Genomic DNA, 17,026 nt, shown 5'->3' with positions numbered 1-17,026 from the left:
GGCAGTGCCTTAGTAAATGGCTGTTAAAATAGAATACAAGAAAATTGGTCTTTCAAAGTTGTTTTTTTAAAAACAGAAAATGCTAAAAGTATTTTTTCTTACTACAGAACTGATTTATTAAAAAAAACCACACATGCAGGATATTGACTGAACTGCAGCTTTAAAACCAAAATCCCTAAACACAGCTACATTTGCCAGACAGAACTGCCAGGTAGCAAGTCAGTTTAAGGTGCAAATTACCTTAATTGGCCTTACATGGTCATTTTTTCTTTGTAGAAGAGTCTTTATCTTATCAAATGTTTAAAAGGGTTGTAAGTCTTAATAGGAACATTATTGGTTAATTCTGCCTTCTCTTCACACAAATTGCAAGACAATTCTGAAGCCTTGTTCATCTCTCCATTTAATAAAAAATGATTTTTCTTGGCCAAAAGCAAATATGCAAAACATTTTTCACATCTAATGTAGCATGACTAGAACTTTTTAAATGGGATATAGATTTAAAAAACAAAAAAAAATTACTAATAATAAAAAAAAAAAAAAGACAAACCGAATACTCAGTCACAGCTGATGTACGTGACCAGTGTTAGAAATTTTATGTAGAAAGCATCATTGGACGTAATTTTACCAAACGCATTAATGGGCGACCGTTCCGTTTGTGGCAGGGATTCCATGGCACCTCTAACTTTCCTCTCATAGTTGTATTCCATTATGCCTGAATATATAACAAGACCACACAGTTATGCTTCACAAATTTATTGAAAAAGCTACAAAATTCTTATGTCTCTGGAGCTCATAGAAGCCCGTAAATAATCGGAAACGGTAATGTATATATGTCAGCGCTGTAAATGTGTATGTATGTGTGTGTATGTATGTATGCATTCGTATATGTATGCATGTATGTGTGTGCGTATAATGAATGTTTATGTTAACGGCTATATGATCGCTATTCTGGATGCAACATACTTGTGTTGAGTACGAACACCACCCAATTAATTAACTGAGACAGTAAAGTCTTAATAAGGCTGCAAACCCGCTGCGGCCGGCGGGGCGCGCGGCCGCGAACCACCAGACCCTTGCCCGATTGGTCCCTGACCCCGCTGCCTCCTTCCGACAGGGCTGACTACGTACTGTGACGCGTCAGCCGGCCTATACGGCAAGAATCTTGTGAATTTTGGCGTTGACGCGTCACGCGAGTCAGCCAATGGGGAGGAGGGGAGGGACGGAGCTAGGTTGGAGGCACCTTGGGCGGGGAGCAGGGAAGGAGCTGCGTGTTATTAAAGAGAGTGTGTGTGTGTGGTGGACGGCACCACGATCAGAGCCCTTCCCCCACTCCCGCCCCCCTCCCTCTCCGGCTCCCAGCTCCCTACAGACCGCATATCGCGGTCTGTGTCTGTCAGCGCCCCGCCTGTCTGCAGTGCGGGCGTGCTGACTGAGGGAGCGGGGCCATAGCCTAAGGGATGTAAACTGAATAAAAATGCCAATACTTGGGGAAAATGTCAGTCTATCAAATTCATTATTTATAACGCAACAACTTTATTCCATCTTCTCAATCCAGCAAGTCTGAACACGAATAGGCCTTGTGTTCAAAGCTAATATTTTGGCAGTAACACCTTTACAGCAGTGTAGGCTACCTGCATACCTACCATAACAGGTGACAGGAATTGTTAAAAACTTTTCTATTTTTCCATATTGATTCTGGAGAACAGTATACATATCAGAACTACTGCACCTCTAAAAGTTGGGTACAAAAGTGAATTGCAAACAATAGTTAAAACTGGAGCTCCAAGCATACCCACTTGACAAGGTCTATAGGTATAAAAATGTACCCCAAATACTCTACAAACAAAGTTCAATAAATGTCACTAGTTTATCAATTTTATTTTGTGAGCCACAGAGATCATTGGAGCTATAACAAAACATTTGCTATTGTCAAGATTCTCTTTCCATCTTCCACATAAAATACAATTTTCAAAAGTAACACAAAATCAGACAACGGCTTACATCAGAACATAAACTCACTTTTAAATAAACATTTCAACATAAAAACAGTTCCTTTCTACCCAACAACCAATCAAATAAGAAAGGAAAACATTCTAATTTAGAATGATTTAAGCCAGGAAAATTCACAAAACAAAAAATGTGACTGAACATTTCAGTGGATATTCTCAGAACACCACAATTCAAAACTATTTAGTTTAAAGAAGGATCATTTTGGTTGAATAGCAGACACCAAATCACTTCTTTAGGTATAGCTTTAATGCAGCAGCAATATTCCTCCTGCTTGTTTTTTTTAAAAACTCAAACCGAGGGACCACCAGGTTAACAAAATACTCACCGGTGTTTTAAGTGTTCCTTAAAGAAATGAAAATGGCCACCTAATCTTGTGGGTCCAGCAGGCCAAAAGGAATCTGCAAAACCATCGGGTTATGATATTGCGGCTTTTATATTGGACAGCGTCCACCATTATTAAAATGTTCACGTAGGAACACCAGAAACTAAACCAATAAAAAAATCTCTGAAACTATGGGGTCCCCGATGGTAAAAAGAATGCGTTTCAGTTCCGGAGGACCCCACAGTTAGAAAAAATAAAATTACAAAATGGGCGGAATTGCCGTGTTAAGTTTGCCCTGACAATTAACCATGGATTGTTTATTATTATTAAAAAAAAAAAAAAAAGTATAAACAAAGAAAGACGTATCAAAGTTCCATTTCTTCTTCTTCTCTGCACCACATTGTGCCTATGCCACTGCTTGGTGTGGACATTATTTGTTTGTCCTCACTAAATGCCGCAGCATCATGGAGGAAGGAAGTTTCAGACCCGGTGTGTGTTTTTTTGCGTGCTTCTGTATCCTGCTTATAGATTCTGGAAACAGTCTTAAGTTTGTCGATAAGACAAGACGGTTGGGGCTTCCAGAGGACTAGTTCCATAGAGGGACGATTCCTGCAAGAAGTACTAGATGTTAAGTTTTCATTTTAAGAAGAAACAATTGTTTAAAGTATTGATCTTGTATTTCATAGTTTAAACACTTACATTTTACTAAATAATAAAATGGGGGGAAAAAATCTAAAACATTCTTCGTAAAAAATAAATTATATTTAAGATCAATCAGCTGTTCAGTATTTAGACGTGTTTCTTATTCTGTCATTCAGTACTATGGCTAGTTTACCATCTCTCTCCTCTTCCCCCCCCCCCCCCCCCTCCAATATCATTTGATTTTTAGGACCGGCAGTGCAATACGTAATTTACCCCCCCCCCCCCCAAAAAAAAATTGCATAGGTACATTAACCTAGAAGGTCAACTAGTGACTTACATGGAATCCACAATTCTCTTGGTAAGCGATTCTTCAAACCCATTCTTTAAACCTTCCTTAAGAACGTCTGACATTATAAGGATAGGTAAATGGGAAGCACTGTTCTCAGTTTCTACATAGTCATCATCGTCGTCAATTAATCTAGTATAAAAGTAAAACAAATAAAATGGATTTTAATACTAGTACCAGGACAATTGTGCCACTACTATACATTTACAAATGATACAAGATAGTCCTCTATGTAGATATTTTGAAACAGACATGGGCAAAAAAAATTAAAACACTTTAGAATAATGTAAACATGAAAAACTTAAAACAAATAGTAAAAGTATAAAGACAATTTGCAGCAAAATTACCATCTTCCACGATAACTACTATTCTAAACTCCACTGTATTGTTCTAGGATAGCAAAGCATACACTACATATTGGCCTATTTAAATCAGCTTCTCAAAATTAGCTTTTATTTTGTAACCAGGAGTTAAAAAGGGGCTGGGGACCCTTGAGCTGAACAGCAGGGTTCCCCGTTCCCAAGATACTCAAATTTGAATCTGCCAGTGAACAACAAAAGAAAGACATTCCCCAACAGTTGCCAGGTGTTAACAATGGACATTCCGGGAGACTGCTTCTGTGATGTTGACTGGTACTAAAGATCATAAAAAAGATCTAGTCTTTTTGAAGGTGTAACGTCATTAGCAGATCTTGAAAAAAAATTAACAGTCAACAACAGAATTAGATTGACTTGTTCTAATGCATTAATTTTGTGATTGTCACCTAATGGTGTTATCCTTTACATTTGTCACCTAATGGTGTTATCCTTTACATTTGTCACCTAATGGTGTTATCCTTTACATTACTCTATGTGGTTACCTGCTTTCAATATCTTGTAATTTTCTATGTGCAGCATCACATTGTGAATCACCAATGGCTTGCTCCATCTCTTCACTATGGGTGGTTTGCATAATGGCTGAAGAAAGATCATTTGGACACTGATTTACAGTGGCTTCTGTCACATGTTGACAGGCAGAGCTCCAGCACTGTCTTGAAATATCTCCAACAAAAATAATATTTTTAGAGTGACAACATCCTTCAGACACAGGTATAAGAGAGGCTTCAACTGTTTCTGTAAATCTCCTTTTTTTCGATGGACAACTAAAAAAGAAAAAGGAATAGAAGATATTCTAGAGCATGAGAAAGCACATTTCGTTGCAGTTACAGGAAGTGGTTATATTGTTGCCGGTCTCTGGGTCACACCAATCAATACATTTGCAAATCGTTGCATCTTTCTCAGAGACATCATTCTTCACCAAGTTCAAAATCCCTCTGCCCTGTTTTGTACAGGAGCAGGTCTCACAAGGCTTTTGTGAAGAGTCTGGGATCTCAACTAAGATATCAGATTCTGGTACGAATTATGCATGCTATCTTTACACTGTAATAAAAAAAATTATTATTAAAAAAAAAAAAACTTAAATGTGAAGTACATCCAGTAACAAAAGGCATCCCATTGTAATGTTTTCACAGCAGTTTCTGAACGACAGTACTACTATTTTTCACATCAAATTGTGTCCTGGAACAGGATTTCATATTTCTCTGCCTCCCTTTGCAGCTTATAGGATTCATGTCTCCCTAAATTTAGCTGCCTGTTATTTTCCCTGTCACAGCAGCTTGCTGCATGTGAAAAGGCAACATTATCGTTACATGTTGTTTACACAGCCTTAATCAGTGGATTGCTATAGCAACCTGAGATTCTTCTCAGAATGGGCTATTCTGCCCTCCCCCGTCTTTGCTGACAGTTTGTCCCATCTCACTTCTAGTGTGACCCTTGCTCTTCACTTCCTTTTCCACCCAGGACACAGTGAGTACAGCACCCATCTCTGTTACACTCCTTCCGGCAAGGCCTTATCCTTTTCACTTGCCCTTTACTACAAGGCATCCACAGAGAAGCACTCTCACAACACCATTACAGCCACAAGTACCTGTATATACTGCTCCTTTCCTAATAAAGTGAAGAAAATATTACAGGACTTGGGGTGCCTTGGAAAGAGGGCCGAGTTGAAGCTATCTGGGTCCATTCATACCCTGGACATGATCCTGGGTCCAGAATAAATTTATATTACGAAATAATACCTATAGATTGTAATGTATAAGGACTTGTCCTTTGCCATTTAAAGACTAATTGTTTACGGACTAAAATCTAAACTATAAATTCCGGTCATGATGAACACCAAAGAATGTGGAAAACAGGACTTGCCACATAGGATTACGTAAATACAAAACTAAACATAATGCACAGTAAAAGTAGGGAGTACAAGTAAGTCCAATGAAAGTAAAAAAATAAAATAAGAATAATGTCCAATTTGACACAAATATGCCTACTAAATAAAACATAAAGAATATAGGAACGTTCTGTTTTATTTAGTAGGCATATTTGTGTCAAATTGGACATTATTCTTCGTTTTTGTCCTGTTCTCATGATAATCTAAAAAAAAACAAGTTGATAAGGGTTCTGTCAGCTGTGCTGGTTTAGACTCCATTTACTATACTGGTCATTTCTAACTAGAGTGTTACCATCAATGGATATGGAATTACATTTATTTTAGGTGATCCTACATTGTACGAATTGGGTTTCATTTATAAAGACACAATGGTTGTAACATTGTTATCACACTTCTGTAGTATTTCCTCTAGTTAGTGATGCCTATATATTCGTTTTGCTAATTTGGCCACTTAACCCAATATACATAGTGTTGTACGCTTTCAATACCCGTTACTTTAAGTTTTCGGTGTCACACACAGGTCATACCCGATCCAGCAAGCTGAATACAGTGTAAAGGATTGGACACTGAGATTGGTTCATCCCTCTGCCGAATCAGCAGTTCCGTTTGCAGCGTGCTCCTTTCTAACTGGACATCGTTATGGAGTGAGCGCCTTAAATATCCTGGGTGCACTCCCTCTCATCAAGCCCTTAGACAAAGAATGGCAAAACGTACATTGGGGTTTGTACTCATTACCATACCTCAACGCATATAGGATCCTGCATCTTCCGGACGCGACTGCACCCATACCAGAAGCGGTTACAAGCCTGGCTTTCACGAACATTGTATCGCAGGCTCTCTTATTGGAGCTAAGTATTGCTTCAGCATTTTCTCTCACATATTTGATGGCCTATACATCTGTAAGCCTCTGTTACTGTCACCACCCTGATTTGATTCACAGACGGTTATCGGGCATACATCATCCTGCCTTGGAGACTGCCACCCTGTAGCTTAATATCATCACACTCCTTATGGACTGTTTCCAGTATCTGTTTATACATCTTTTTGATATAAAGTGGCTGTTAACTCCAGATCTACTTCAGTGAGCGTCTGCATCAGTTTACTCTGTCACTACATGTGTATATGTCTATTTACCTCATGTATATTAGTGACAGGTAAAGACTCTTTTTGCAGGACCCTTGGTATTCTTCGCTCTTTAGCTAGGGTACACTACCAGTTATTGTTAGTTTAGGTGCTTAGATGTTTTGACCGGCCGGTATAACAGGTGGGTGGTTGATTGCATGCCTCACCACTCTGTGGATATTGTGTTTCACTATATACACTGCACAAAACACTGATTATAGCCATTAGTTTTCATCCATACCAGGGCCTTTATGTGGCTATTCTCCACATTTTTTTAGGTATACGAGACTGTTTTATTTTGTGTTATATGTGACATGTTCTTTAATAAATCGTTATACGTTTTGGACATCTGGCTGCTTTATGTGGGATACTTTTCTTTTCTTGTGTACATTTATCTAGTATCCCCAGCACCGCCAGTACCTTATATTGGGTTTATGTTACCGATTTAGGCTTTTAATTTTTTAGGGCTGTAGCAGGCTATTTTTTGTTGAACATATATACTTTTTTTTTTTTCTCAAATGGATAAGTAAAAATGTTCACTTAATATACATTTGTACATAATATACATAGTGGAGTATTGCTGAAGTAGGTACATTTAAATAATTTGAGTTCATCAATAGTGACTGGTTTGTTAGAAACCACAAGGTAGAAAGTGTCAGGTAGCTGTAATGAGACCAGAGAGGGGTTTGGTGCAGTTTCTTAGGGAAAAAAATCCTCCTTTCTCCACAACATAAAAATAGCAGTAACCAAACACCTCATGGTGCAGTATCTTGAATGATTGCAAGCCGAAAAATATATTAAGAGAAATCATGTATACATGTGTGTACGTATTATATTAAAACAGCTCATCTGAAAGAGTTCATATTGCCTCTAGGGTACCTTATGCCTTGTATCCTATTGCGCACCGTGTCTGTCCGAATAGGTGAAGACTTTCTTGTGGTGCTCGAGGCACCGATAATCATACACGTTTTGTATGTCACGCATTGGAATATCGGTCCCTCGAGAGGCTTCATAGCCAGACCCGAACCAATGGCCATCCAATAGCAACAGATGAGGTTGCGGCTTCCGATTCGGGCACGAGAGATTTAAACCGCCATTTTGTTCCCATAAAGGGAATTAAAGCAAATATGATTGCTACTTTAACCAATTAGGTAAATGCTTCTAAAAATGGCATGTGTACTAAAAAACAAAAACAAACATGTTTTACTTACTCATCAAAGCTATCCCCTTCTCGTCTGTGTTTCTTTCGAGAACGAGGAGGGAACCTAAACATTGAGAAATGCTGGGTACATTTATAGAGTCAGGTAAAGATGTAAAATTACAGGATGCAACGCAAATTGTGTACAATTAATAACAATGTACACAACAGCCAGTCTAAAATAAAAATAAAGAAAGGTATTTGTTGTGGCTTGTGTGTACTCTATTTTATCCTGGTAAGATTTCTTTAGGTATGAACTAAATAAACAGCTCATACCAAATAAAGTGTATGCATCATATGCTGTGATATCTATTAACTAGTATTTTGCAGTAAAGCTTTAAATGTGCAATCCTTTCTAGGGAAGGAAGCAAAAAATAACCATTCATGGTAAGAAGAAGAAGAAAAAAAAGAAAAAAAAAAAAAGATTAGTTGCTCAATGTGACAATATGGCCTATCTACTATTCAATATTTTAACATTCAGGCACACAAAAGGTTAATTTGAGTTAGAAGATACATCTTAAAAAAATATATACATGTTTTGTTTTATTTGGGTAAAGCCAGAATGACCGGCTGGTTTTCTGTGTTTGTCTAAAAGTGGGAGGAGCGATCAATCTGGGATTGTGAGGTGATTAAACCATAACCCAACATAAGTTTATAGTAAATTGTCAAACAGAGTATACACAGAAATAGCCAGTCTGTCAGAACCATACCTTCAAAGGGATCAGAAAATTCCCCCAACCAGATGCGCCCGGTGACAGTTAATTTTGCATTTCCTTACACATTTACGAGATTTGGCATACGATACAGTGCACAAGAAGGTAAAATATATATTTTTAAACTATGGGTTCCGCTGTTTAAATTAAGACCAAAAACAAAAAAAGGTCGACTAAGCTATATATGCAAGATATCTGTTTGTCTCTCAAAATAAGGAGCAGCGTTAGCTAAACTAATCTCAATGCCTGCGACAAACTCACCCGAACGTGATGAGGTGGATCACAATATTCTAAGAGTTACGGGGAAAGACACCAGTCACGTGCTCACAGGTGTGCCGCTCGTGACACTTAATTTAATATGTTAAACCATTAAGACGCTTACGGTATTGCTAAGGCAACAAGGAAGAAACTTTGCTCCAACTACCTCCATCCCAGAGGCCCTCCCCACTCAGCAATCACTGAGGCCAATCACTTACTTTACCAGTACAATTTGCAAAACATCTATATAACATTTGGCTAATTTGGTAACGCCATTCGTTTTATATTTCTTTTAACCTCTTAATTTCCCTGTCACGTTAAGGCCTAATACTGCTCATTTAAAATGCTGGTTTCTCTGCTTGGGAGGTTATCTAAAAATTATCTGGTCTGGGTTTATGGTGTAATAAAATATTTTAACAAAAAATAAATAAAATCAATCATGTCTACAGTGAGTTGACAAGCAGAGTATACAGATGGGCCAGAATGGAACCAGACATGAAGATGTATCCTCAAAGGCCAATCGTAAAATTTTGACTCCTTAGCCAGAGACAAAAAGTGAACACGGTCACCATTCATTTCCCCATAGATTTACAAGATGTAAGCTACCATGCATTTGGGACATCAAACCCACAATCCAACAGAGGGGTGTTACACCAAATAACACGGGGATTCTCATATTTCAACGTCAAGTCCTTTTTTTAATGAATGGGTAGCAAATGGGAATGAGGTAACAAATCTAGGTTTTCCTGTTTAAATCCCATTACTTACTAAAACAGTCTGCATTATTATAGTGTGTCTTTGTAATGTTCTTTTTATGTAACCAAGCACTGTACCACTTTTTGTATATGAAATCTAAAATGTAATAAATGCCGTCTTTGGGCTCCAATTGAACTTTGTAAGTTCTTTTAGAATAGACTTATTTGAGGACACATTTTGCAACATTTGGTTTGTGTGTTAACAGGTAGTCCTCGCTATCCAACTTTTCACTTTACAACGAATGGCATATCCAATGCATCCCCATGGGCCGTTTTTCGACGTCGGAATGTGTTATCCAACGCTCACCGACACTGATTAACATGGGACTCACTTTACAACGGTTTCACTATCCAACACTACTTCCAAAACGGATTCCGTTGGATAATAGAAGACTGCCTGTACATATTTTTCCAGTAAACAGGGGACAGAGAACGCCGAAGGTAAAGACTCAAATTATTCTCGACAGTGGCAGCGTATTGAGGTGTAGTGTGACGTTCTTGGGGAGATATTGCTCATTTTGAGGGCAATGCAGGGAGATAAAATGAGTCAGCAGGATAGCGAGCAGTAACCCTTTCCCATACACCAGTCATGAGTCAACAGGTGTGGCGTACGCGAGTCCCTCTCAAAGGCCAGTAACATATGGATTTAGGAATAATTAAACAATTTTTCAAAGTTCTTTGTAGAATATGAACATTTATATTTTAAATTTAATATCTGTATAAACCTGTATGCATACATACCACAAAACCAATATGAAAAATAAGCTTGTTGAAAATGATTTATGTGAAGTGCATTTAAAAAATCCAACATAAGTTGGAAATCACCAGTATGAGAAGGACAATGAGACTTACCCAGTGCAAGTTTTGAGAGAAAACTTTGATGCTCCTTCAGAACTCTGGAAAGCCCTCATACTTTCTGTAAATGGGTTAACACTTCCTACTGCTGCATTGGTGGTAGGGTTGTAGTGGTTTTGCAGAGTAAAATATGCATTACCAATATTTATGCTACTTGCCATGGAGGTCATGGTTACTGGATTAAGCTCATTGACGGAACCAGTAAGAAACGAAGGAGATTCTACAATCCCAGGTTGATCAGTCCCATCAAAATAGGAGCCTTGAGACTGATAATCCATTCCACGAAGAGGCATTAAATGAAATGGTCGGTCAATGGTAGCCATTCCCGCTTCCACCTGTAAAACAAACCAATTAATAAATAGATAACATTATCAAAGTATAATATATGTGAGGTGCAGTCTATTTTAGGGCTACAATTAACTAAATAGACAGTGACTTAAAATGTTAAATTGAACAAGACAAGTACAGTACTTTTAAACATAACATTTCCATGGAAAACACTTTGGATGGTTTTTACTATCTTTGGCTAGGATTGATTAAGCAGTGATGCACACAGCATCCGATCTAGCGGTAATTGGCAATTACCACAGCATCAGGATGCATCGCAGATTGATGAATTCCTGTCAGTCTCACTATCCTGAAAATCACAGGTAAATTGTTCTTTTTTATTTTGTTCTTGGTTTGCAAAGTAAATATAAACAAACAATATAAAGCCATGAATAAGTCAAACCTAAGTAGCCTATATGCCTGCATTGAGATGACCTGGAGAATAGAGACTGTAATTTTCCCCAAAATACAAATATGTAAGACACATTAAGGGTGATTTTTCTAAAGAGGCAAATTAAACTACAGTACTTATGAGACGAGGAGGGAGAGGAGAGAATCTTCTACTTCGGGCTATCAATATAAGAACAAAATTGTGTGCATTTCCTTTAAACGAAATGTGTTATTCATGGGGATGACATAAGAAAACTGTTACAAAACAAGTAACTGTATAACATCACATAGCACATGCCACTTGTTAGGACCAGTAGGACAGGCCAGAATCTGCACTTGTGTTAAGCATCCATTTTGTCTGTTCATAACTAGTTAAGATTCTGTAGTCAGCCTTTTGCTGAAATATAATTTCTAATGCACTCAGTTTCTGCCAAATTTACATTTCCTTTCTCCCTGCTCAGGATATTGCTAAGATACTTTTTGTATTGTCAGTTTCCTGCTCTTTTAGTTAGAATATAATAGACTGGTTCTATGAAAGAGGCAAAATAGTATAACTTAGTTGCTAGAGATTCAAGGACTCTTTTGATAACAGACAATGAATAAGCTATGTATTCAGACATTGCCTGTATTGGGAGAAACACGTCCCAAAATCATGCCACTAATATGTCCTGCCCCTAAATCACGCCTCTAATCAAAGCTACGCCCAAGACACACCCAGGTTACGCCTAGGCTACGCCTCTAATCAGTATCTTCTTTTTCTGGTATAAAAGTCATTACCCTATGAGTAATAAATTGAGACAAAGGATTTGAAACCCGGCTTGCGTTACGTTTCATTTCTTTCGTATTCCCGGGCCTGTAAGTTCATCAAAAATCGGAGATAACAAGTGGCAGTGCGTGAAAGCTTCCCGGGGGAGTCTGCTGCAAACGGTGCAGATGTGTGTAAATCCAGTCACAAGGCCTTCAGCTTTCTTGGCAGAGGAAAGGTTTCTCTCAGTTCTGAAGCCTAGGCAAGGAAAAAGGTTTTCCTTCAGTTTTGGTGTCAGAAGTGGGATAACCTGAAGGAAAACCTTTCTGCTACTTCAGGCTATCAATATAAGAACAGAATTGTGTGCATTTCCTTTAAACGAAATGTGTTATTCATGGGGATGACATAAGAAAACTGTTACAAAACAAGTAACTGTATAACATCACATAGCACATGCCACTAATACAAATTTTCCAATAAACCATGATTGCACTGGCACAAAATTATCACATACAATAACTGACTATTTGGATATCATGCTGGCAGTCTCTGCAAACCAAGTCTTGAGAATGATGAATGGTCAGACAGAAAAAAAGTGTATTGAAAGCAACTGAAATGCATTAGGAAGAAAAATGGAGGGAAGGGAACTGGTTTCACGTTTATTGTGCTACCAAAAGTAGCAACGCTCCACGTCTGTTTGAGCAGGTGTCACAACAAGTGTGCTGGGGAACCCTGGTGAGCCGCGACCCTCTGCCCTGGAGACAGAGGTTGTGATTAGTCTCCCCTCTCAGCCTGGCACAGAGGAGGGGGAGATGAGGGGATGAGGAGAAAAGAGAGAATGCAGGACCGCTATGAGGCAGCGCGACCGATGCAGAGTGACCGCACGGCAGATTTTTGAAAAGACAAATTAGTTTATCTTTTCGCGCGACGGCACATCACGCAAGTGGTTCAGCCAATGAGGGCAAACAAGCCTCGTGATGTCACGTCCACGCCATCGCGCGTGATCTGCGTGCACGCTATGCGCCCCCACTATAATCCATGCCTGACCTACCCGCTGAGCAGCGGACATGTTTAAGGTGTGTGGGAAGGTGGGAGGAAAGAGGTAAGAAGTGAGGGACATTGTGTGGGTAGGAAAGTGCAATGGCTTGTGTGGACAGGGTGAGCTCGGCTAGTGCTTTTTGTGGGTTTAAGATTTTAAAAAGTATATGTGCGCTGTATAAGAAAGGGGGCTATATGTGGGGTGTGTTGAGTAAAAGGGAGAGTATGATGTGCGTGCTTATGAAATGGAAGTCTATCGCGTGAGAGAGTGTATGAGTAAGCAAGGAGGGGGCTTAGCGAGGTTTGAAGAGCAGGGGTGGCCAGAGATTTCAAAAATCCTTTATGGGTCCCCTGCTAAAAAAAAAAATAAAAAAAAAAAGGAAGAACGAAGGGTTGAGAATCACTGGTGTAAGCAATGTTGAAACCTATTTAAAAATTGAAGTATTTGAATGCCTTTATTTGCAAGCCAACGATTAAGGCAGCGTACACAGTCTTTTCTTAAATATTCAATAGGGTTTATATTAATTAATTCCATGTCTTTTGAAACAAAATGATGTATGACAGACAATCAGTAATTAAGAGTCAGGGTATGTGTAAAGCCAAGTGAAACCCTGGTTTTAACAGCTAAATTAAATTAGCAGTTCAAGCTGCCATTTTTAAAAAAAATTGTATTGTTTCCCCCTTTACTATGTGCATCAATACAATCCACACAATCCACACAATGATAAGTAATTAGTCAAGTTGCCGATAGATCGGCGAAGATACGGCTCGGGGTTCACTAAATGGTTGTCAGTGCAGCAGAAGAGTCCCACCACAAAGCCACCTCAACCCTGGCTCACCAGCCAACTTAAAACACCCAGTCTCTCCCGTCGCACAGCCAAGTGATCATGGAAATCTTTCTGTTCCCCATTCTCACTTGCCACCTTCTAATCCCACCTCCACTCACAAATTGAAAAATCAAATATTACTATAAAACACTAATCAAATCACTATCACCTCGTCCACGCCAACTATTCTCCACCTTAAACAATCTGATACGACACTCCCCATCTCTGACATAAGCCACCCTCCCAGACATGGACGTTGCCTCCTACTTCTCACAAAAAATGAACATCCGTGCTTCCTTCCCCACTGATGGGGGTCCCCCCCTCTCCCGCTACACCCCTTCCTGTCCTAGTCGCTCCCTGACTGCCACAACCCTCACTGCCCCCTCTCCCTCCCCCACAGCGCCGCCTCTTGATTCCGGTCATTTGCCATACTCACCCCCCTCCACTGGAACAAGCTCCCCCACCACATCCAACCTGTCCCTTCCCTAACCATCATCAGAAGGAAACTCAAAATTAATCTCTCTGCCATCATATTCCATGATCCCTCATTAACCTATCCAATCCCCTCCCGCCACCCTCCCCAACACCCATGATCTCCCATAATCTCACCCCTTCCTAAAGACTCTCCAAAACCCTCCAAAGTCACCCATCTCTGATCCAATTGACACCACTGTCAGACCCATCACCATGCCACCTACCAGATTAATTCCAGAGACCTTACCCCCAAACCCCTGTCCACAAACCAAGCCAGCTCTTAAATGCTTCCCAACCCATAGCCCGGTCTATAATGTCCCTCCCTGCCTACCAACCAAATAAGTTTTACCAACTAATGTACAGCGCTCTGGATAAGGGCGCTATATAAATGTTGTTATAAGTAGAGGACCAAAGATGCAAAATTCTGTGGGGAAGAACATGTGACCAGGCAGTCACTAAATACATTGGTGCACTGCTAGAGGGGGCAGGGCTCAAAAAGGGGTGTGCCAGAGCCTGTTGCAGAAGAGGAAGGGGATGTAACTTTGTAAATGGTTGCTATAAACAAAAAAATGCTTGTTACATTATAATACATTAAAAAAATGTCTTTCCGAGTTTAAAAAAAATGCTACAAGTACTTTCTCATAGTACAGTGCTGATTTATATACAAAGAATAAAAGCAGATAATTAGAATCAGGTGTTTAAATAATTAGGCAGATCTTCAGGGTGAGTTTGGGCGGGCCCATCCAATATAAAGATCAGAAACTTTGCGAGTTTGGTCTTCACCATACAGGTGTGTAGAAACAAGTCATGCAACAATCAAAAGAAATCTCTGAGCACCTCAGAAAAGCAGTTATTAATGTTCAGTCTAGAAAGGGTTACAAAATAATTTCTAAGGATTTGGGGCTCCATCAATCCACAGTCAAACAGATAATCTACAAATTGAGAAAGTTCAAGACCATAGTCACTATAACCAGGTGTCAGCCTACTACCAAAATCCAAAACTGGCAAATCATCCAGGAAGTCACAAAGAACCCCACAAGTAACATCCAAGGATCTGCAGGCCACTCTCACCTTGGGCAATGTGAGTGTTCATGACTCAACTATCAGAAAAAGACTGAACAAGAACGGTGTTCATGGAAGGATAGGAGGAAACCACTGCTCTCTAAAATGAACATTGCTGCCCATCTGAGGTTCGCCAAAGAGCACAGACGATCCACAAGACTTCTGGAACAATGTTCTCTGGACAAAAGTCAAAGGTAGAACTTTTTGGCCTCAATGAGAAACTTCATGTTAGGAGAAAACCAAAACACTGTGTTCGAACAGAAGAACCTCATCCCAACTGTCAAGCATGGTGGTGAGTGTGTGATGGTTTGGGGCTGCTCTGCTGCCTCAGGACCTGGACTTGCCATCATTGACAACCATGAATTCTGCATTGTACCAGAAGATTCTAGAGGAGAGGAGAATGTCAGGCCATCCATCCACTTGAGCTGAAGCCAAGACGAAAGTTGGTCATACCTGCAAAACAATGATCCTAAACATACTAGCAGATCTACAAAACAATGGCTTTCCCATCCATCAACTGGGTACTGTCAAGTACAGCAACAGACAGTAATTATGGCAAATGCCTGTGAACAGGAGATAAGTAAAGCTTTAGGACCCATTGGGTTCGTGACATCACAGCAGCCGCACAGTGAAACTAGACAGTTAGGAGGGGGAAAGTTGCGAGTCAGACCCTTGAGGACGAGTTCCCGAGAAACCCGCGTTGAAACTGATTTCCTCCCGCATAGACACGATCACTAGTCTGATGGCTCAGTCTGCGGCACCATGGCCCAGCCTTATAAAGTACCCCCACACAAACCCCACCAGACCTGGCATATCCCACTCCCCATAAATTATAAACATTGCACAGCTGAAGTCTAAAACTGATAATGCAAGTCAGCCAAGCAACACTATGTATCAACACACGCATGTGTGACTCTATACACACACGAACCTATAGATAAACACACACACACACACCTATACATAAACAAATTCCAAGCATGTTGTGATTATGTATACGTGCATACCACATACATACTGCTGTAAATTCGGGGGATATATATATATATATATATACACACACACACACACACACACACACACACACACACGTATGTTTGTATCACTTGTTTTAACACACGCAGCATTAAACTATTCACCACTACAACCGGAAACGCGCTGCTGAGGGACAGAGATATACGGGACCCCCGGCGGTCTGAGGCCGCAGAGCGGTGATAAATACACAACCCCCCAGCAAAACCCGTGTGACAGGGAGACACAGCACGTAGCGGTGGGGCCGGTAACCTTCCTCCACCCCTGTCCCGCACTGCAGACACCCCCGCAGTGTTCCCGCCGGCCGTTACCTCACACTGGCACCTGCGCGCCCGTGTACCACTGCACTGGGGGGGCTCGCGCGCTGTCCTCGCGCTGCGTCACACCTCACCGCCGTTGGTGGGTGGTTTTTGTGTAAGGGGCGGGGCCAGGATACACGTGTGTCGTCACGTGCGCGCTTGCTTTTTTTTTTTTTTCGTAAACGCTTTGGAGTTCTTCGGCCGAACTCTCCTAACCATAGAGATGAGATTAGTGTGGGCTAGAGAGGTTCCCGCTAAGTGCGTAGAGCGCCGTCGTGGGTGTGAAGCCAAAAAGACGGCCATGTTGGTGACGGAGAAGTTCAGGAAGTGCTGTACCCTGTCACAG

The 17,026-nt window shown here is 40.3% G+C and overlaps 1 protein-coding gene across 4 annotated transcripts; it reads right to left on the bottom strand.

The window, feature by feature from the left end:
• Positions 1-1,853: 1,853 nt before the first annotated feature.
• CCDC117 (coiled-coil domain containing 117) lies at positions 1,854-16,826 on the bottom strand. 4 transcript variants are annotated; one of them, XM_075568057.1, is made up of 6 exons: positions 16,693-16,826; positions 10,484-10,821; positions 7,919-7,972; positions 4,180-4,461; positions 3,312-3,452; positions 1,854-2,941 (listed from the first exon to the last, which is right to left on the bottom strand). In XM_075568057.1, exons 2-6 carry the CDS (start codon positions 10,807-10,809, stop codon positions 2,698-2,700), a joined length of 1,047 nt encoding a protein of 348 aa, XP_075424172.1. In that variant the 5' UTR covers positions 10,810-10,821; positions 16,693-16,826; the 3' UTR covers positions 1,854-2,697. The 4 variants fall into 4 exon arrangements, with proteins under 4 accessions (XP_075424172.1, XP_075424173.1, XP_075424171.1 ...); XM_075568058.1 differs by lacking the exon at positions 16,693-16,826 and adding an exon at positions 16,489-16,624; XM_075568056.1 differs by lacking the exon at positions 16,693-16,826 and adding an exon at positions 11,981-14,108.
• Between the last annotated feature and the right edge of the window lie 200 nt (positions 16,827-17,026).

This window comes from Ascaphus truei, chromosome 13 (assembly GCF_040206685.1).
Source record: "Ascaphus truei isolate aAscTru1 chromosome 13, aAscTru1.hap1, whole genome shotgun sequence".
Classification (NCBI taxonomy): domain Eukaryota; kingdom Metazoa; phylum Chordata; class Amphibia; order Anura; family Ascaphidae; genus Ascaphus; species Ascaphus truei.
The sequence above is the reverse complement of the archived record's forward strand: the minus strand, read 5'-3'. Positions and strand labels throughout refer to the sequence as shown.

Excerpts from the sequence above, each read along its gene's own strand:
- CCDC117 (XM_075568056.1), bottom strand. The coding sequence starts at position 12,037 with ATGAAACGTAACGCAAGCCGGGTTTCAAATCCTTTGTCTCAATTTATT. Across the intron at positions 7,973-10,483 it reads TCTCTCAAAACTTGCACTGG|GTTCCCTCCTCGTTCTCGAA; the intron begins GTAAGTCTCATT and ends CTCAATGTTTAG. Across the intron at positions 4,462-7,918 it reads GAAGGGGATAGCTTTGATGA|TTGTCCATCGAAAAAAAGGA; the intron begins GTAAGTAAAACA and ends TTTCTTTTTTAG.